General features: G+C 40.7%; 1 protein-coding gene across 1 annotated transcript in view; it reads right to left on the bottom strand.

The window, feature by feature from the left end:
* The window catches only part of NXPH2 (neurexophilin 2), a 59047-nt gene extending 39570 nt beyond the window's left edge, over positions 1-19477 (bottom strand). Inside the window, exon 1 of the mRNA XM_049615273.1 lies at positions 19403-19477. Coding sequence (XP_049471230.1) covers positions 19403-19477 — 75 coding nt within the window. The remainder of the gene's footprint in view (positions 1-19402) is intronic.
* Between the last annotated feature and the right edge of the window lie 2780 nt (positions 19478-22257).

Raw genomic sequence — 22257 nt, 5'->3', positions numbered from 1 at the left:
AGGCTGTGTCCACGCACGCACAAACCAATGTGAAACAAAAACGAGTATTTAAATTTAGACCAATTATGACAGCAAAAGCTGTGTTCTCTGGCATTCTACCAAACAAAAGCTGCAGAAACCAGCACTTTCAATATTCCCCTGGTCCCCATGTGTATTCTAGCAGCAGTCACTGACAGTGGAGTTAACTGGTGTTTAGACCCTACAGAGCTGACTCTGGGAGCCACTGGGGGAAGCTGGGATGGAGCTGGCAGTTCTGACTGTGCGTTACGGTGGTACAAAGAGCACCCGCCATCCTCTCAGGGCCATAGGGGCAGCCGTGGGGCTCGGCATTCCTGAGGAGGACTCTCAGGACCTGGGAGGCTCAAACTGCATTTTCTCTGTCACTCTTAGCCCTACAAACAGCCTTTGCAACTTCTCTTTTAAAAAAACATGTTTTTAGATTGTGATAAAATATGCATAAGATAAAATCCACCATTTTAATGTTTTTTAAGTGTGTAATTTAGTTGCATTAAGTACATCCATGTTGTTGTGCATGCAACCATCACCATTATTTCCAAAACTTCTTCATCACCCAAAGAAAAATGCTGTAATCATTAAGCAGTGATTCTATTCATCCCAAGGCCCTGGTAACCTACTTTCCAGCTCGATGAATTTACTTCTTCTAGATATTTTTTTTTTATAAGTGACTTATACAATATTTGTCCTCTTGTGCCTGGCTTATTGTACTCAGCATAATGCTTTCAAGATTCATCCGTTAGGTAGCATATATCAGAACTTTATTCCTTTAATGGCCAAATAACATTCAGTTGTACCTATGTACCATGTGTTGTTGATCCGTTCATCTGTTGGTGACATTTGGGTTGTTTCCACCTTTAGCTACGGTGAATAAATTTTTCAGTGAACACTGGTGTACAAGTACTTGTTTGAGTTCCTGTTCTCAATTCTTTTCAGTTTGTTTGTTTGTTCATGTATTTGAGAAAGAGAGAGACTGCAAGTGGAGGAGAGGGATAAAGGGAGAGAGAGAAAGAATCTTAAGCAGGCTCCACACTCAGCACAGAGCCCAACGCAGCGCTCTATCCCATGGCTGTGAGATCATGACCTGGGCCAAAATTAAGAGTCATATGTTCCACCGACTGAGCCACCAGGCGCCCCCAATTTTCTTATTTTCAATACCTAGAAATGGGATGCTGCATCACCTGGTAATTCTATGTTTAGCTGTCTGAGGAACCACCAAACTGTTTTCCACAGCAAATGCGCCATTTCACATTTTCACTAGCCATGTACAAGAGTTCGTTTACTGGAGGGTAACTTTGAAGGTACCTGGCATCCTTCCTCCACCTCAGACTCTGTGAGATAAATTCTACTATAAGCTATTACAGTTTATCAGCCCTGGAGCTACAGCTCCCCCTGGAGTTCCCCTCACTGGGACCTCCTTTTCTCTGTCTCAGGCCCTTCACCATCCCACATTCACTCACTCTCTGTCTGAAGTGTCTCATCCACCTCAGACTTGAGTGTAGCTAAACAACTCAGGCTAGACACTTAACCAACCTGACACCCCCACCCCTCCTCAGGCTTTGCCTGAGCTCCGCTGGGCCACTCAGCACTTCCTGTTGACATTCTCCATGCCCCTCAGTTCATGCATCTTGCTGCCCTCTTCTTAGGGCCGGCTATTCACTTAATAAAATGAGGTTGACATGCTCCTTTCCACTCTGAAAATGCACAGTGCTGTCTTATGACTGGCATAATTCTATTTGAAAATCTTAGCCTAACTAATTAGTGAACACTTCAACAGGAGTTTCCTCTGTTTTTTCTAGCACTTACACTTTCAGTCATCCATCTGCCTCCATCCTACTTGAGGCCAGAGTTACCTCATGACAACAGCTTCCAAACTTATCCATACTTGTCCCTTTGCCTCTAAACTGCACCTCAGTCAGATACACATTATCTGAGCTCACGGAACTGGTGTGTGTGTGTGTGTGTGTGCGCACTGCAGGATATCATTGCTTCAGTTAATGCAGTCAGATCTATCTTGTCTATTGCAATCATACTGTATCTCTTACAGCACAAATTCTTGTACTCAAACTCTTCAATTTTTCCTTAGTTCCTACTCAGTAGGATTCAAACACCTGGTTCTAGCAGTTCAAGCCTCCCTTGGTGGCTGGCCCAATCCATCTTTCCCACACCAGCTCCCACTATTTCTTAGCAGTTCCCATCTGCACAGGCTGTGCACCTCCCTCTGCATCTGGCTCATGACCTGGCCTTTAGTTTCCCATTCACCAAAGCCCTTTGCTTAATGAACCTCTACATTTGTTCAGGGGTAGAGGTTCCATGATAATTCCAGCTACAAGAGAAATGTATATCCTTTGCTGGTCTCATGTAGTTTGTAGCATTTGCTTTATGTTTTAGCTCAATCTGAAAAGCATCCAGTGAGCTTGGGGTGTCATTACAAGAGGGAAGATGGCTACCTGCCAGATGGTCTCAATTAGTTCACCTTGGGACGTTCACCAATGCCAGGGTCTAATCCTCAGTATGGTAGATGGAGCACCTGACTTTGAACAGTGCATGCTGGGAAGAATTGTTTCTTAGGAATGGACACACATTACCTGAGCTCATGGAACTAGTGTGGGTGTATGTGCATTGCAGAATGCTATTATATTAGTTAAGTAACAATGACAGCTATAACCTACATAGATAAAAGCAGGTATGTCACATGAGTAGAAGGGTGTCTCCCTGATGGATAGACTTAAATTAGAAGCTTGTTTCTTTGTTTATTTATTGCCAGTGTGAGTGAGGGATGGCAGAGAGAGACAGGGAGAGAGAGAATCCCAAGCAGGCTCTGCCCTGACAGTATGGAGCCCCACGCAGGGCTTGATCCCATGATCCACGAGATCATGACCTAAGCTGAAACCCATAGTCAGATGCTCAACCGACTGGGCTACAGGTGCCCCTAGAAGCCAATTTATAATCATAATATTAAATGAGTATAGAATCAATACCAAAATGGGGATTCATTCTTCTGTCCCAGGGGCTGAATTGCTCATCTCCTTAGGCCAGTGAAAAATAGACTTTGGAATTCTCTCCTCTCTGGGCTACTTTCTCGTGATTCAGTTTTATTCTCAACAGCTTAAATGCAGTTTGCCACAATATTACCCTACCTGTCCTCTTCCAACCTTCCACTCTCTGTCCTTGAGATATTCAGACACCTGTGAATCTAGTTTTACTTTTCCCCAAATCTGCAGCGGCATATTGTCTTTGGTTTATCCTCAAATCAAGTTCAACCTTTCGAATGTGTCTGAGTGTATCTTCTTAGCTTAACTCTGAGAAAGCAAAGCTTATTTCCCCTCCTGTCCATGTTCTTAGGTATTATTTTACTATTCTGCCATGCACTGATCACTCTGTGCCACCGAGCAGAAAATCCATTGCACTATAAGTACTTGGGCTCAGTCCTTATTTCCACGTGTGAATGGAAAACTCTTTGAACACTAGGCCAATGTCTTGTGTATCTGTCTACACTCTACATGGCCTACCACATAGCAGGTATTCAGCCAGTACTATTGCATAAAGGAACAAGCAGAGACCATCATAGCAAACACTCTGTGATAAATTCCCTCTAATTCTTCTTTTTCTCAGCTATGCCTACCATTACTAATTGTTTTGAGACAGTTTTAAATATTGGTGGCTAACAAAAATGCTCTGAATATAAATAAATAAATAAATAAATAATCCAATGCTTTCAAGCCTTATATAGTCAACTGTAAAGTAACCATCCCTGCTAATTCCAAAGGGGTTTCCTGCTGAGAGGAACCTGGGTTGGGCAGCCACTGAGGATTTGCCCCCACCCTGCTCCTTCTGCAGCTGACCTTGATTGCTGCCCTTCTGATTGGGGTCTGACCTACCTCATTCAAGTAGCAAGCCTCAGAAGTCACAGGAGAGCATGCTGAAGAGGATGCCGACTCAGTCTGAAGAGAAACCATTTTCTACTAGGAGTAACAGATTAATTTTTTTCCCTCTGCCATCTTTAGAAGCCTCCAAATGACAGGAGACTAAATACAAACTGAGCAAACTTTGGTCATAGCTTTGCTGCACAGTGCTGGGTTATCGGGTATGCTCAGTATCCACTTCCTGATTTCAGTGAGGGAAACGGAATGAATAGGAAATGAGAACACAAGGAATATAAAACGCTTTCTAAAACCTGGCTTTAACTGCACTTAAAGTCAATTGTGGAAGCCTTTTTCAAAAATTGCAAAATTAGTGCAGGCAGAATTTCCATTCGCCCAGGATCCCAAGAGAAATGCTATCACAACGTTTGTTCTGTGATGAGGCTGTGGGCCCAGACAATAGGCCTGAGACAGGACACTGGGCACAGGGGATCCTTCCCAGCCTTTGTTTCGCACAGACTCACAATGTACCCGCCAGGGGAATCCAATGTGTTTCTTATCAAACCTTTCTGTTTTCAGTGTGAATTACCAAACAATCCTCCAGATACTCATTTTTATCTCCTCACAAGATAAATTTTAGTTCCTACTGGCACATTCCTAGTCAGTGCACCACTCTCAAATTATGTAAAAACAAAACAAAACAAAAAAACCTGCAGTTGGTAGAACAAAATAAGCCAGAAAAATCAGTGAGAAGAGCTTCTTTCTTTTTTCCTGTTGTTATAGAAGTATAGAAGCTTAAATGTATGTCCTAATGCAATATTTCACTCATTTGGACTATAATTATTGGTTATTTCTGGCCTCCAAATTCACTGGAATAAATTAAATTCTTTTCTACCCCTGCTTCTCTCTTTTGCTGTATGTGTATGTATATGGTGGGATGAAGGCATACTAAATAAAAGAGCAAATACAATCCCACCATGAAATCACCACTAGTGGGATAGTTTTCTATTATTGGATCCTTATTTTATTTTATTTTATATTTTATTTTTATTATATAGAGAGAGTGTGTGAGTGTGGGAGAGGAGCAGAGGGAGAGAGAAAGAGAATCCCAAGCACACTCCACATTTAACACAGAGCTTGAAGTGGGGCTTGATTTCACAATCCTGGGATTATGACCTGAGCCAAAATCAGGAGTCGGGCACTCAACCAACTGAGCCACCCAGGTGCCTGTACTGGCTCCCTATCTTAAAAGATTCATTAATTTATTTTTTTTTCATTCATTCAACAAATAAAAAATATTAAGTGCCTGTCATATATCTCACTCCATGCTGGATATACCCTCATTGAGTTGAAGTTCGTGTCCTGAATTTCTTTCAATTCCTAGAAATGGAGCGACACTTCTCACATTAATAGAAGACTTCCCAATTCCTAGCACCTCAGGAAAAAAACTTGAAGTCTTTTTGAAGATGATATGCAAGGAGAATGCTGAACTCTACTAATCACAGAGGCAGGAAACAGGCTGTGTTCACTTCCCCACAAACTGGAAAAGATTTCCTGCTAATTAACTGATAAAAAATAAGAGGTGAGGTACTGAAGAACAATGTCCACCTCTGAGATAATGGTATTGAGTCATTTGAATGACTTTATTTCTACCATGTGCAAAAGTCCAGCAGCTGAAAGAAATTAGACCACGTACTAAAACAACCTAACCTTGTGCCATATATTATAACATCTAAAGGCATACACATATACAATATCGATAGATACATAGATACTGATACATTTTTTTGATTGTTGATGTCCATCAGTATGACCTCTATGATTCTTTTAACCAGAGAAACACAGAAAATCAGAGGAAGCATTACATATGTGCGGTAAAGTTACTTGCAAAATTAGTTAATAGACTTATTAACACATTTTTCTCACACTTTTTAATGAAAATTCATAAAACATTGTGGCCAAACAAATTAATTTAGGAATTAATTAGAGATGTTAGAAAAGAAATGTCGGACTGATACAAAAGACATCAGACAGAAAGTTATTTTCACTATATTAATATGATAACCAGCCAATTACAGTATATCCTAATTCACTAAACATTCTTCCATGCTGTGCTCATGTACTTTTGATAAAATCAGGCTCGGCTCCCCAGAACACTGCTAAAAATATTTCATAATGATAACTGCCTCTAGCAATATGGTGGGCAATATGGTTGGGAGGGATTCTCCTTCTGTAGAAAAGAGTCTAGTTAGGGTGCACAAACCTCCAAACCATAAGCTACTTGGGAGTGGGAGTGGCAGGTAGAGGCAGGGTCTCCCTGGGGTCTTATGTCATAAATTAGACCTTGAGCCTTGGGAACAACACCATAGACAAGCTGAGCCTGAGAATCCTGTCTTGAACTGTCACTCTCAGAGGGATGAAATGGTCCCAGGTTGGCGCAGACTCTTAGTTCACAGAAGAAGCAGAGATAGATACTTTTCTCAGGAAAGCATCTCCACAGGATCCCCACAGAGGAAGAACAAACAAAAAGCTTAAAATCAAAGTGCACCAAGCTCCAGGAGTGAGAGTCAGAGCACATGACAAGGAACAGAGCTGACACTTGAGGATTGCAGAGATTGGAACTATCAGATATAGAACGTAGAATGTGTGAACAATTTAAAGAAATAATGTAGGAATAGAAAAAAAAAAAGCAAGAAAGAAGGAATTGCCTGGTAGACTTGTAAAGGGATCAAACAGAAACTCTAAAAAGGGGAAATACTTTGGGGAAGGAAAAGGCGAAGTGCCATTTAGGTAGAGCTAAAGATAGAATTAATGAACAGAAAGAGATATCTGAGGAAAATATCAGCACAGAGAGGAAAAAGATGGAAATACAAAAGAAAAGTTTAAAAATATGAAGTGAATGAAAAGTTCTTAGCATATGTCTTATTAGAATCTCAGAAAGAGGAATCAGAAGGAATGGAAGAGAAGAAACATTTGAAGGGAAAATGAGAATTTTCCAGACTGGATGAAAGACTAATTTACAGAAAATAATCCAAAGCATATGAGTAAAACAATTCCATGAGTAGATACATCGGAGTGGAAATTCCCAAACATCAATGACAAAGAGGTGAAATTTGAAGCAAAATATATGTTACTTGTCAGAGATGGAGATAAGGATGTTCCATCAACTCTAGGTACACTCATCCAAACATGCTGAAAAGAATATTTCATTGTGGGTCCACTACAGTGGCTTTGTTTTTCACTACAGTCTCTGTATATTTATTATAATTGACTATAAGCTAATAGCTCTCTTGGCACAAAAACAATCATTTATTAAACAGATTTAGAATTTGATTTTTCACTCTAAACTCGATTTTAAATGAGGAGAGACTATTTTATACTACACAGGTACAACTATTCTAGTCAGTTGTTTAGACAAGGGTTGCTCAATCCTAGATGCCACTTAGAATTACTTGGGGAGTTTTGGGGCACCTGGGTGGCTCAGCTGGTTAAGCATCTGACTCTTGATTTTGGCTCAGGTCATAATCTCAGTGTTCATGACTTTGAGCCCTGCATCAGGCTCTGTGCTGACAGTGTGCAGCCTGTTTAGGATTCTCTCTGCCCCTCCCTTGCTGACTCTCTCTCCCTCTCTCTCTCTCTCTCTCTCTCTCTCTGTCTCTCAAAATAAATAAACTTAAAAAAATAATTACTTGGGGAGGGAGTTTTTATGAGGTATGTAATATTGCACAATCTTTTTATGCATATCTGGATGAATTAAAACACACTCCTGGGGCAGGTTGGCTTACCAAATGCTTTCTGAACTGGAGGGTAGAATTCACCTGTGACTGTATACAGGCATTCTGAGAGGCAGGCTTCCCAGGAGGACATGCTGGCTTGGAGCAGACAAGAGGCTTGGAATCCCACAACAGTCCAGGGCCCTATTCTTATGGTTAGAAGGCTCTCCTGTTTTTACTGATGGCCAGAACTGCTTCGTTCGTGTTTCCTCATGCTCTCTGAAGTAGATGGACATGCAGGGTTACCTAAATCTCCATTTCTGTTCTCTCTCAAGTCCAGTACATGTACTAAGACTCTTCCCCAATCTCCTCAGCCACCTGTTCTTTAGAGAATAGGTCTTCAGTCTATGGCCACCATCCTGAACGTACCTGGTCTCATCTGATCTTGGAAGCTAAGCAGGGTTGAGTGTGGTTAATAAATGGATGGACGAATAGGTCTTCAGTACTAATAGCAAAACTTCCCATACCAGCTCTGTAGTAGCCTCTGTGTATTGGGGTGAAGTGAGAGCTAGGAAGACAGTTGAACTGGCAGTTTTAAATTTAGTTCTTAAAAATCTTGCTGTTTGCCTGATGATCAACTTTTGCCTTTGTCCTAATTGACTTTATACTTGGAGTTTCCTTGCAAGCTATCTTGAGAACTAATTTTGTCTCTGGTGTCTCTGGCTATAGTTTTTCCTATCCTGCTTTCTCTCTCCAACATTTCTTTGAACTTTTAGGTCCACTGCTAATTCCATTTTTATTTTGCTTTGTGCTATCTACATATCATTGCTGCATTGTCTTCATATGCATATGTCTTTTCTATTATTTCTGTGAGGCTATGGGGAATGGATGTGGGTATTTAGTCCTTTTCCAGGCACTGATTCATCTTGGATGACCCCTGATGATCAATCAGTTCACCAAATTACCTGACATAGCTTTGGTCCCTGCTTATAGAACACAGTGAGAGAAATGTTATACAGCAGAAGAAATACTAAACTGAATGTCATGAGGTGATGGTTCTGTTCCCCATACTGGCATATATTTGCTATGCACCTATTATTAAGTCACCTCACCTTTCTGGGGCTGTTTCCTCATTTTTTTTAAAGTTCATTTATTTATTTTGGGGGGGGGGCAAGAACAGGAGAGGGGCAGAGAGAGGGAGAAAGAGAGAGAATCCCAAGCAGGTTCTGCACTGCCAGAGCCGGATGCAGGGTTCAATCTCACAAACCGTGAGATCATGACCTGAGCCAAAATCAAGAGTCGGATGTGCAACCAACTGAGTCACGCAGGCACCCATGTTTCCTCATGTTTCAAACTGAAGGGCAATTTGTCAAAATTCATCAAAAGTAAAAATACATTTAACTTTTTTACCCATTCTGTCTTTAGAGGATTTATTTTGCAGGTGTAACTGCACAGGTACAAAATGACAGATGGATAAGATTATTTATTGCAGCATTAGAGGAAAGAATTCCTTGCTCTAATATTTGAAACAACTCAAGTGTTTGAAACCAATAGGGAAATAATGAAATAGCTATGGGACATCCACACAATGGAATGCTATAAAGCTCTAAAAAAGGAGGGAGCTTTCCATACACTGGTGAAAAAAACCCTGCAGGACATGTTATTAGATGAGAGAAGACAAAGTGAAAAAGCATGTACCTAGTCACACACCTGCCCTATTACCTGGCAGAGATCCCTCTACATCTTGACACCAAATGAGAATCACCTGAAGAACTTTTACAATACTGACAGCATGGCACCTCAGGTCAACCTATGTGATTCACAAATATGAGCAGAGAACGGAAGATCAGCAGAAATGTGAGGAAACAAAATGATCTCAAATGTCCCTAAAAATTCTAAATATTATCCTTAGAAAAATTAGAGAGGTGACTGCACCTATGGAACAAGAAAGAATTTTAGAAATTAAAATGTGATGGCTGAAATTTAAACATCAACGGACCACTGCATTTTAAGAGAGTTAGAAACCATGTTTTTGATTTGGAAACTCAAGCAAAGAAATTTTCAGCAACCTAAAACAACAAACAGAAAAGAAGGAAGGAAGAAAAGGGAAAGTTTGAAAATATGAGGAATGGGTCTGAGAGGCTCAATAGTTGATTAAAAGGAGTTCCAAGAGAAGACAGAAAAGAGGGGGGGTGGATAATAAAAGAAATAATGAAATAAAAATATTACAGACTGAAGAAGCATAAGATCCTTCATATTGAAAGCTTCACTGAGGTGAGGTAGATGGAAAAAAGATCCATGCTTAAACATGCTTTATTGAAATCTCTGGAAAGAAAATTTTAAAAACTTCCAGAGAGAGAAAAGAACGATGCCGTCCATAAAGAAAGGAGAATTAGATTGATAGTAGAATTTTCTATCAGCAACACTGGACGCTAGAACTTGAAAGAACAAAGACGGTCCAAAAACTCATGGAATAATGACTATGAATTTAGAATTTCCGTACTTAAACTATTCTTTATGTAACATTCTCAGTCATGCAAATTGTCACAAAGTTTATCACCCTCACAAGCTTTCCAAAAGCTTTACTCAATAAGGCTCCCCAGCAGATCAAACAAAAAAAGAAATAATTAAAAAAGAGTATGCCATGAGCTACAGGAGTAGCAGCTGACATGACTTAAGAGGAAAAAAACTCAAAAGATTAAGAGAAACCATTAGACCTTCAGGTTTGGGCCATCATCCTGTGAGTGGCTAGAGTTTAGTGTCTTAACTAATCCCAGCACTATAACACAGAACCATTTTTGTTTATGGGGAAGAATGTTGGAAATAGAGTCATAGAGAACTTGACTTTTCATTTCTGTCCCTTCTGTGTGATTAGATTTCTAACAATATATTATTGATAGGGATAAAGGATTACTTAAATAAATTTAAGTTAGAATCATATAATGGAACACTGAGTGTAGCCTTTGGAAAGACTGACATTTGTCAAGATATATCTTTTTGGAAGGTTGTCCACAATGATACATTTAATGCAAAAAAAATAAAATTTGCAAAATAATGTCATCCCATTAAGGTAAAAAAAATGTATCTCTGCATGGGTATATGTAAATGCACATAAAAATATCAGGGAAGAAAAACTATAAACTGAGGGTATTGGAAAGATGAAGGAGTCTCTCAATATTTACTTTTATAATCTCTGAATTGTTTTAATGTTGGGAACATGTAATATATAATTTGCAACATGTAAATATTACTTTTAAAACAAATTCTAATTATTGTACATTACAAAGGCAATATGTGTTGTAACAAGTTGAAAAATCTAAATTTATAAATGTATAGTGTGATTTTTCCTTACTTTCTTCGGTTAAAACTGAACGTTTAAGTATATCATTAAAATTCAAACTTTGTTTTATTTTGATAACCAAAAAATGCCAATTATTTATTAAATAAACTCTCTATTTCCTCTGGAATGGAAATACTCTTATTATCATACAGTAACTTCCCACATTTACTTACATACATTTCTTGATCTGATTCAATTCTACTGCTCTATTTGCTTTTTCTTGTGTAAATATCATTTTTTTTTTATTACATTAGCTTTAAAGTAAATTCCAGTATCTGGTACTACCTGAATGCATCATTATTCTTTCTCCCTCTCACATTCTTGAGAATTCTTGCATTTATTTTTTTCCATATGAACTTTCAAATCATTGAGTCCAGTACAAAATATAAATCTATTGAATTCTTGGGGGGATCACATGAAAATATATTATCACTGTAATAAAAAAATTCTAAATAAAAAAAGCAGTACGTTTAAATCAACAAAGGTCATCTCCACCCTAGAAAGGACAACGTAAAACAGGTCTGCTGTTGATTGTATGAAGAACACCAGCAGTAAGTATTAGAGAACCTTATCTTCATACATAAAACAAACTCCTCCGTAACAGAAAAAAAGTATGCCTGTAAACTTCCTCATAGGCAGACCAGAACAAGCATCAGTGTTTATGGATGGCTGTGTTCATAGACCTGCGGTCACCATAAACTGAACAAACTCCTGCAAAATGTGGGCATTTGTTAGCTTTGAATGGGGGTGGGGCAGGGGGGGTGAGGGAAAAGGCCACACAGTCAAGATGAGGGCTGACTGCCCCAAGGCTGTTAGTGTTCAGATGTAATTCTCAGTCATGGTCCTTTTCACAGATAATTAATTCTATTTATGTAACCACAAAACTGATGACCCCGGTCGGTAGCTGAGGCACTGTAGCTACAAAAGGAAAGAGAAAGTTCTGCCAGGAAGAGGCTTGCAATCTTAGGACGAGATAGAATCACAGGAGCAGATGCATGGCACCCAGCAGTGCAGAAAGATGACAGGCATGGGGCTGTGACAAGAACATGTGGCTCAGATCCCTGCTCTCCTATTGTCTAGTCATGGGATCTTGGACTCTCTGAGCTTCACTTCCTTCCCTGTAAAATATGGGCTGACAACCCTTGTGACGAGGGCTGTTGTGAGCATGGAACAATATATACCTCACGACGAACACCGCCTGACACACAGAGGGCTCTCAGTAGATGCCAGTGTTAACAACAATCAGAAATGTACAACCGACAGAAATCAGGCAGAGAAGGTAGTGTTTCTGGAGTAGATAAAAGTATTCAAACCTGACACTGAATGATGTATGTGGGGTCTTCTAGATATTTCTGTGTTGTGAAATTAAAAGCTGCTAGAGGGGCAAGCCTGAGCAGAGGGCTGCGAGGGACATGGGATTTCAGTAAGAAATCCTGCTAGTGTGTATGCTAAGTCAAGGAATCATGATTGTATGTTAGTGCAATTTTTTTTTTTCCTTTCTCAAAATGGAATAGTACGATGCATGTCTTTAAAAAACCCTCCTGGCAACAGTACAGAGATGTGCTGGAGGAATTTGGAGGTGGGGCTTTTCAGCAACATTGCAGGCAGGAGGATCATTTGATTTCAAAAGAAGCATTTAGACCTGTTATTTTTTTTTTTTATGTATGTATGTATGTATGTATGTATTTATATTTGCAATGGGAGAGATACGGCATGTGCAGAAAAAAGCTAGTAAAAAAGAGCATGCTGAGTAGCTAGAGAGGGGACACAAGTTCTGGAACTAACGAATCCTGCATTATGTTCAGTCTTGTTCTCTTACCCCTCTTTTCTCTCCTGCAAACCTAAGACCGACAAAGGCTTAAACCTCCCCAGGCTGAGTAGTCTTGTCAGCAAATGGATAACACTGTGAGTTTGCAGGATTTAGATGCATCAGGTAGATACAAAAGGGTAGTGCGCCCTGAGCATCCCGTCTTTATTGAATGTGCAGACCTGTAATAGCAATGGATAAAGCTGCTTCAAAGTCAGCTGCGTGATTATAGCAGAGAGAGCATAGGCTGCAGAGATTGCCAGCCTAGCTGCTCTATGGACATCATGGGTAAGTTCATTTCTCTCAGAAACTTAATCTAATTTGCTGGTCTCTCCTTCATAAAATTTACACACTAATGGACACACATGGACATCAATAAATAAGTATATACCAAAGATGATGAGTGTAGTGAAGAAGAACAAAGCAGCATGAGGAGATGGAGAGTAACTGAGAGCTGCTTTTTGTGTAAAATGGTCAACGAAGGCATCTTCTGATAAGGTCCCACCTGAGCACACACTTGTAGGAAGTGAAGAAGTGAGTTTTGAAGATATTTGGAAAAAAGAATTCTGGGTCTGGGAAACAGCAAGTGCAAAGGTCCTGGTGTGGAAGAAAGCTGGGCATGGGGGCAGGAATCTTGAGGAGGTGTGTGTGATGGGAATAGAAAGCCGTGGAGAGCAAGCAGGTGGTGCAGGGGAGACCACGTGGGATATGTGGGCTGCATGGAGGCTCAGCCAGTCAGCACGGGTAGACAGGCATCCAGCCAGCATCCCTCTGGGTGGGCAGAGAGAGGGGAAGTCATCCTGAGCAGAGCAGAGGCGCCATCTGACTTGCGTGGGCATCACGAGGCTGCCTTGCTGAGTACCAACTGCAGGTGCATTAGGAGGAGAGAGAATCCCACTGCAAAGAGAACTGTGATCGGTCAGTCAAACAATGAAAATGAGACTAGGAGTTGAAGCGGTGATCGGGTGGTTATATTCTGGATGTTTTAGAAGGTGGTACTACCAGGATTTGCTGATGGATGGCCAAGGTGTGACCATTGGCTCAAGAAATTTTGGCTGGTCTTATAAGAATAAAACAAAGTTAAAAAAAATGCCTAAAATTTAATAGTTGCTCAAAAACTCAAGTTCACTTCCACCTTCCTTTGAAGTTCTTTAGCCTCTCCAGGTGTTCGTATGCAGAACATACATAGTCAAGAGTGGCACAAGGGGTAAGGTGGGGCGGGGGGTGGGCAGGAGGACGAAAGAATAGCATGAAGCCCCGTATCAATTAGATCTGAGTTTTGATTTTTCGCCAGAAGTTCCCTCCTCATCAGTAGATGCCTCAATCGTAAATGACACAGAGAAAGAAGAGTAAAATAAAGGGAAAAATATAGTGCTACAGGGTGCTTCTTCAGCTATTACCTACTGCCTCCTATGTCCTTGACTGCATGTTTTCTGGGTAAAAAAAAAAAAAAATGAAGAGGTTAAGCACCACATTATTTAATATCTATCACCAGGGCAAGCAGAGACAAGAAATGCTTGAGACAAGATATTTTCTTTCTCAGAACAACTCTGAGGAAATTCATTATAGGCCTTCATGTTAAAGCACAGCCAAGTGAAGCAAACAAACAGTGTTTCTCGAGGCTCAAAGCCTTAATCCAAGTAGCTTTAATGAAGCCTTGAAAAGCAACAATTGACAGTGGTAGAGGATTTCATTCCAGAAAGAATCAATGAAAAAAGGAAACTCATTGAACATTATAAATACTGGAAAATGGATGGAAAAGCCATGGTTAAGTACTTAGCAGAATACCTGGCATTCGAAGTGAAACAAAACAGTTTGGCTCAAACCTGTCCCTAAAATCTAGTTTTCAGTGATTAAACCAAAAGGCCTGTCTTCTCCAAGTGATTTTTTCATGTTAAGCCAAGTGTTAGGGGTCCAGCCTTGGTATTTCTTAGTATCCTAGCTTTTCTTAGCTGTATCTCGTTGGAAAAGGCTGAACCTGGCCCTTTTCTAAGGCATCTGAAAGGCCCTTAGATTTTACACTAAAAAAAGGAAACCTACATTTACTGGGCATCTGTCTCCTATCAGGTCCTTGGCATTCAGTTCTGTTCTCACACTGCCACTCTAGGCTAACTCTCATTATCCCATTTTTCAGAGGTTGTACTTGAGACTGGCCCTAAGCCTCGCAGCTGGTACACCATGAAGCTGCGGTACGACTGAGCGGAGATGCCTCCCAAAGCCTCTCCTCTCTGGCCTCAGATGTCCTTCTCCATCACTGGCTAGTATTTACGCTCCCTGAGCTCCTGGATTCTTTCACCATTACTCTTAAACCATCAGGTAGATAAGACGTTTTATCAACTTTAGGGGCGCCACATCACACTTAGCCGTTTTCTGTCATGTCTTCAGAGTTTGCAGTATGTGACATGGCTACACTACGGCACGAATTCATGTTGGACCTAACTTCCCCCAAACACTGCTGTCTGATGGGATGAGCGCAGGCGCATGCGCGTGGACTTAATAACGTTGTATATGGCACCATGTTAAGGCCTGATGGGGCAGAGCTCAGCAGATCATTGTTCGCTGTTGGATACCTGTCTCTTCCTTCCTAATTGTTTCCTTCCCAAACTATTTATTGCTATTTCCACCTTTAAGAAAAGATAACCTTGCCGGAGAAGGTGGGAGACACTCGGAGGAGCTCATAATAGGAGTAGCTCATAATCGGACTGTTAATACTAAAGGGATTTGGTGAAATGATGAAACTGCACTACCGATAATTGTTTGTGTGTGTCTGTGTTTCCTGTCCAAATTAGTCTGTTAGCGGCTCAAGAAGATGAATATTGTAATTGATTAATTAAACCAACAGCAGTGGGGTGCTTACTATGCAGCAGGCATTGTGCTACATGCTCTCTTTGGAGCTAGGCACTCATAACACAATAAGATTACACATAGCTGAAAGTCAATCTGTGAATGGAAGAAGCTCTACTAAGGACAGCCGTTGCTGTGCCTGCTACTGCTACTATTACTGAGCCCTCCCTTCTGGCATTCCACATTGTGATGGTTCACTACTTTTTGTGCTAACAAGTGGGAGCCAGGAAACATGAGCTAAGACATAGCATGGTTAGAATACAATTTGTATTTGCTTTGAAAATGGAGTCTGAAAGATAAACATGGATTATGTCTACTCCAGAACAAAAGAGTGGAGAGGACAGTTAATTATTGAATATTTTATCCTACTATTTTAAACCTCTGCAAGTTTTTAAACTGCGGGTATTTGAGGTTATGTACGACACATATTTACCAAGTGGCTGCTTTTAGAGTTTTTCATCTGATGCTGTGTTAAATGGACTCTGAGTCCCCAAATAGATAAGACTAACTCATGTATCTACCCATCTGAAGTCAGATTTTACCATATTTTACTAGTGTCCCAATTTGGGATAAATATGAGGTCCATGGGAGAGGATGGAGAAAGGAGATGAATCCAAAAAGCTATGATTTCTTATCTGAGGGTCTGATTATTCAGTAAATGTATGTTGACTTAAAGGCAAATAATTAAGAATAGATGTAAAATTGTGACTGTTTGTTTTAGGTGAAGTTCATGAAAGCAAGTTTTTTTTTTCATAGTTTTAATTCAAGATTGTGGTGAAAGGATATTCTAGGCTTCTGTTATATGGTATCTGGCATTGTAGATACACTGCTTTCTGTTGAATTTATCCCACATTTGTTCCACCAAGCTATGTATATAGTTGTTCTTTGTATTTAAAAATAGTCTTCTGACAATGAATTGTATTTTCCAGCTTCAATGATCAGTGGCTTTCTCTGACAGTCTCTGTGCTTTTTTTTTAATTTTCCTGCATTAAAAACCCCATGTGCTGTGTGTAAAGAATTTTCAAAAGCACAAGTAAGAAGTATTGTCATTGTTCCAGTATGCCTGCTTCTAGTATTTACTGCCATTCACATTATCTACATTTATATTCTTTCATGCATGTATGAGTTTGTCTCATCTGTGCCACAATTTCCTGACTACATCTTGATATTGTAACTATTTGCATATTGACTTTTTCTCTTCAGCACCATTCATAACATGTCCCAAGGTACAGGCAACTGAGAGTTTAATTAACATAATGTTGATATATTTCCCCCTAGATTATTAACCTAGATACAGAAATGGTGTTACTGAAATGGACCATTATTATTACTGCTATTCTTTCCTTAGGATTTCTGGAGATTAAAAATATTCAATCCATACTAAAGTAAGCTGTTTTATTTGTTATCAATTTGAAACAATAAAAAAGAAACACAAACACACACAAAATATCTCCAACACAGTACCAAAGACTAAATTTATTGGTTGAGTACATGAAATGTGTTTTCATGTTATTTGATCCAAATAAATTTCTGTGGATTTTATTACTTCTAATTTTTGTGTACCTGCCAAGATCTGGAAGACAGAGACAGATGTTCCTATATAAGGCAAAGTAAGTGAAAATGTAACATAGACTTCTAGAGTCAGACTGACTAGGTTCCTAACCTGTTCCTGTATTTCCTAGGTACATGACCTCATGTAAGTTTCTTAATATCTCTGTGACAGACTGTACTGTTTTCCTCAAAAAGCTTATATGTTGACGCCCTAAACCTCAATGTGACACTATTTGGAGACAGGGTTTTCATAGAGGCAAGGTAAGATTAAATGAGGTCATAAGACTAGAACTCCACTCTGATAACACTGGTGTCCTTAGAAGAAGAGGAAGAGGGGAGCCTAGGCAGCTCAGTCAGTTAAGAGTCTGACTCTTGATTTCAGCTCAGGTCATGATCTCACGAGTTTGTGAGATCAAGCCCTACAACGGGCTCTGTGTTGACAGTGCAGAGCCTGCTTGGGATTCTCTCTCTCCCCCTCTCTTTCTGTCCTCCCCTTGCACTCTTCCTCTTTCTCTAAAAATGAATAATCTTTAAAAGAAGAAAAAGAAGAAGAAGAAGAAGAAGAGGAGGAGGGAGGGAAAGGGGAGGGGGAGGAGGAAGGGGAGGAGGAGGAGGAGGAGGAGGAGAAACAAGACACTTCAGAGATCTTTGTAGGTGCACCCTCCAAGGGAAGGCCACGTGAGGACAGAGAGAGAAGATGCATATCTGCAAGGCAGGAAGGGTGGTCTCACCAGACACCACCCTACCTTGATCTAGGACATCAAGCCTCCAGAACTGTGAGAAATGAATTTCTGTTGTTTAAACCACCCAGTCGGTGGTATTTTGTTTTAGCAGCCCTAGCAGACTAACACAATGTCTAAAACAGTTTTTAATCCACTAGATACAAAAATAGCACATACCCAACAAGAAGTATTTGGATAAAAAAGAAAGTCATTTCAATTACTTAGCACAGTACCTGACATATAGAAAGAGCTCAATAAATATTAGCTATTATTTTTTTAAAACTTTATTTACTTTGAGAGAGAGAGAGAGAGAGAGAGAGAAAGCTGGGAGGGGCAGAGAGAGAGAGAGAGAGAATCCCAAGTAGGCTCTGCACTGCCAGCTGGGAGCCTGACGCTGGCTTCAAATTCATGAACCGTAAGATCATGACCTGAGCTGAAATCTAGAGTGGGACACTTAACCGACTGAGCCACCCAGGCGCCCTGAGGTAATTTCTTTCTACTCACATTAAAAGAAAGGAGTGTGAATAAACTTAGGGGGGCCTTTTCATTTCTGGGTTATTGTTTTAGGGGGAGATTTGCTAAATTCGATTTGAGGAAGTTCAAAAGATGCTTTATATATATGAAATAAAGCTTCGATTTGCATGTACCTTCCTGCCAGGTCTATCTCTCTTTTCTCATCCCAGTAAATAGCATCATTACTTTCTCAAGCTGGAAATCTGGTAGTGATCTTTCATACCTTCAGTTCCCTGCATACTCACATTCAATTCTTCAAGTCTTGCCAATTTTACCTTCAAACACTATTTTGTACCCATCTGTCCCTGTTTATCTTCATGGCCAATACCTTTCTCCAAGCCAACAGCTTTGTTCACCTGAACCCTTCAGTTAGTGTAATGATCAGTCACTCCTTGGGGTGCCTGGGTGGCTCAGTTGTACTCTGTGGGGCACCTGGGTGGCTCAGTTGGTTAAGCATCCGACTTTATCTCAGGTCATGATCTCATGGTTCGTGGGATTCAGCCTCATGTTGGGCCTGCTTGGAGCCTGCTCTCCCTCTCTCTGCCCATCTCCCACTTGCTCTCTCTCTCTCTCTCTCTCAAAATAAGTAAAGTTAAAAAAAATAATCAGTCACTCTGTTTCCAGTTGTCCTCTTTTTCACAGTTGTATCAGTGCTATTCAAAACTATAAATCAAAACCTCTTTCTCTGGATTAACTTTTTAAAATCCTGCTGCATTTTGGGGCACCTAGGTGGCTCAGTCAACTAAGCATCCAACTTCGGCTCAGGTCATGATCTCTCAGTCTGTGAGTTCGAGCTCTGTGTGGGGCTCTGAGCTGACAGCCCAGAGCCTGGAGCCTGCTTCAGATTCTGTGTCTCCTTCTCTCTCTACCCCTCTTCTGCTTGTGCTCCATCTCTCTCCCTCTCAAATAAAATAAATAAACATTAAAAAAAATAAAATCCTGCTGCACTTAGAGCACAATCTGAACTCTTTGTTGGGACAACAAAGTCTTCAAATAGTTGATCCCTGCCTACCTCCTCACATTTAACTTCTTACCATGTGACGCCTTGCCCACCGTGTCCGAGCCATACTGGCTTTTAGGTCCTCCAACTGCCAAGCTCCTTCCAACATGCTGCAGTTTTAAAACACTGCCCCGTATCTTTCAACACTCCTGTCATGAAGAAGAGAAGTCCATGTCTCCCCTGTTTGAATCTGGGTGGCTTTGTGACTGCTCTGATCAAGAGAGTATATAAGAAGTGACACTATGTGATGTATTAGTATGCTAAGACTATTGTAACAAATACCACAGAGTGTGTGGCTTAACCAACAGAAATTTATTTCCTTGCAGTTCTGGAGGCAGGAAGCCCAAGATCAAGGTGCCGGCAGGTTGGTTTCTTCCGAAGCATCTCTTCTTGGCTTGGAAGCAGACATCACCTCACTCTGTCCTCACCTGGTCGTCCCTTGGTCTGCATTGTCGAGTCCTAATTTCCTCTTGTAAGGATACCAGAGTGAAAGGGCCCACTCCTATGGTCTCATTTTACCTTAATTACCTTTTTGAAAGTTTTACCTCCAAATATAGTCTCATCCAAGGTACTGGAGCACAGGACTTCAGAATATGAATTTGGAGGGACATAAGTCAGCCCATAACACTTCTGAGGCCAGGTTCTAAAAGGCATCTTTTAGATGTTGTTCACTCTGAGGCCCTAAGCCACTATGTAAGAAATATGACTACCTTGGGGCACCATGCTGTGGAGAAGTCCAAGCCACTGGACAGACCACATGTAGATTCTCGGGTTCACAGCCTCAGCTCAGCCTGACCTTTGAGCTGTGCTAGCACAAGAGCCAGTCATGGGAGTGAAATCCTAATAACTCCAGCTGATTTCAGCCCTTAGCCATCCAAGTCACCCAATACTTTGTGGAGCAGACACAAGCCATCCTGCAGGCTGCAGCCTATCCAAACTCTTCACCCACAGGACCCCTGAGCACAGTAAATTGGTTGTTTTATGCCACTAAGTTTGGGGTGGTTTGTTATACAGCAATAGATAAGGGTAACACCATCACAGGGCTTCACATATGCTCTTTTCTTTCCCTGGAATGCTCTTCCCTCTGCTCTCCGCCATCATCCTTAAGCATCACCTCCTGAAAGAGGTCTCTTCTGATGGCCAGCGTAAAGTGTCCCCTTTCATTTGTCTTGAGTTCCTTATCCTCCTCCTTCACAGCATATAAACACTTAAACAGCATTTAATCACTTATTTTTATTATTCAGTTTCTGCCTCTTCCATGATACTCCTTGGTTTTTAAGAGTAGGAATCACTTTTCATTTGTTCGCCCAGATCAGATATGCTTTATGGGCTCATAATCAGAAGCTGTGGAATACTTATTATATAGATAGATGACTATCGGTTTGATGTTGCTCTGTTCTTGTTGGAAAAAGTCATTGAAAGTAAATGATGGGATTTAGGAAGAGGCGTGGTTAAACTTAAGCAGGGCGCTTTGAGTACCTGTTCCTGCTAACTCTAATCTAGGAACTGATAGTGCAATGACCACCAAGGAAACCCAAATGCTAAATAAGTCCTCCAGTGACAGCACTGTGTCAACTCACAGTCTGCTTTTTAGCATAGTCTTCCCAGGGTTTTGGCAACTTAACATGGGAGTCAAAGTGATGAAACTACTGGCTAAAAATGCCCAAGAGAGTGTGCCCTTGGTGGATGAGGCTGTTTCTATGTTCTTCCATAAACACCAGGCGGAGCCATTAAGAGTCTGTGGACACTAAAGATGAAATATTTAAGCAAATCTATAGATAGGTCTGCTAGAAACCATGGAGGTCAACCCAGGGAGAGTGCTGGAGTCCTAGGGCCCAAGGTCAGCATTCTGGTCTACAGTGAGCAGCACCATTAAGCCATCACACAGAGGAGGTGGTATCATGGCCTTGACAGGTCCAGCATCAGAATTCCTAAAACCCCCTTCCTCTTGTAATAGTACCTTTTTCTTTGTTGTTCTTGCCCCCAAAGTGTTGCATTTGTTTCCAGTTATGGTTCTCAGTTCTCAGGATTTATATATTGCCTCAACCTATGATCTGTGTGTATGCACCTCTGCCAAAATCTGAAAATGATGTCTGCGTAGGCTGTTATGAGTAGGCAGGTGAGGATGCATGTGTGGATAAAAGGAAACAGAAATAAAAATGTGACTAACATGGCAAAGAAGGTTAAGGAACTGGCTGTTTGTTCTCAGACATCTTGGTTTACATCCAAAGTATGTCAAATTAAAAGTAAGAAACCATGGACTGTATTGCTTTCCAAGTTTGCTGATCTCATACATGCTGTGTCAGAAAGGGGAACTTTGTGATTAGGGATATAATCATCTCAGGCAACCAAACATGTTTTTAGAATCCTGGAGAGAAATTTGGTCCATGGAAAGTCCTAGAGAAGAGGAGGAGATTGGGAAGCTACTTAGGTGGCCTGTCATATACATGGCCCGGGAGGAGAGTAGGATGTGCAGTTGGACTTTTTTTAAAAAATGTTTAATTTATTGTGAGAGAGACTGAGAGAGTGTGAGAAAGTGAGCAGGGGAGGGGCAGAAAGAGAGGGAGAGAGAGAATCCAAAGCAGGCTCCACACTGTCAGCACAGACCCCGACGTGGGACTCAAATTCAGGAACCATGAGATCATGACCCAAACAGAAATCAAGAGTCAGATGCTCAACTGACTGAGCCACCCAGGTGTCCCATAACTGAACTTTTTAAAAGGCACCTTCATAGTTAGGTAAGAAAAAAAGAGTTGAAAACCTAACTCTTAAAGTGTCAAGGTGGGGACTCCTTTTAGAAGAAGGTCTCATCTAAAAAATCAAACAAACAAACAAACAAACTTGTGTCAGTGTCAGGCCTGAGGCTGTGGACTTCTTTTTAAATGGAGA

Source organism: Panthera uncia, assembly GCF_023721935.1.
Source record: "Panthera uncia isolate 11264 chromosome C1 unlocalized genomic scaffold, Puncia_PCG_1.0 HiC_scaffold_3, whole genome shotgun sequence".
NCBI classification, from domain to species: Eukaryota; Metazoa; Chordata; class Mammalia; order Carnivora; family Felidae; genus Panthera; species Panthera uncia.
This window is presented reverse-complemented; position numbering and strand designations above follow the sequence as displayed.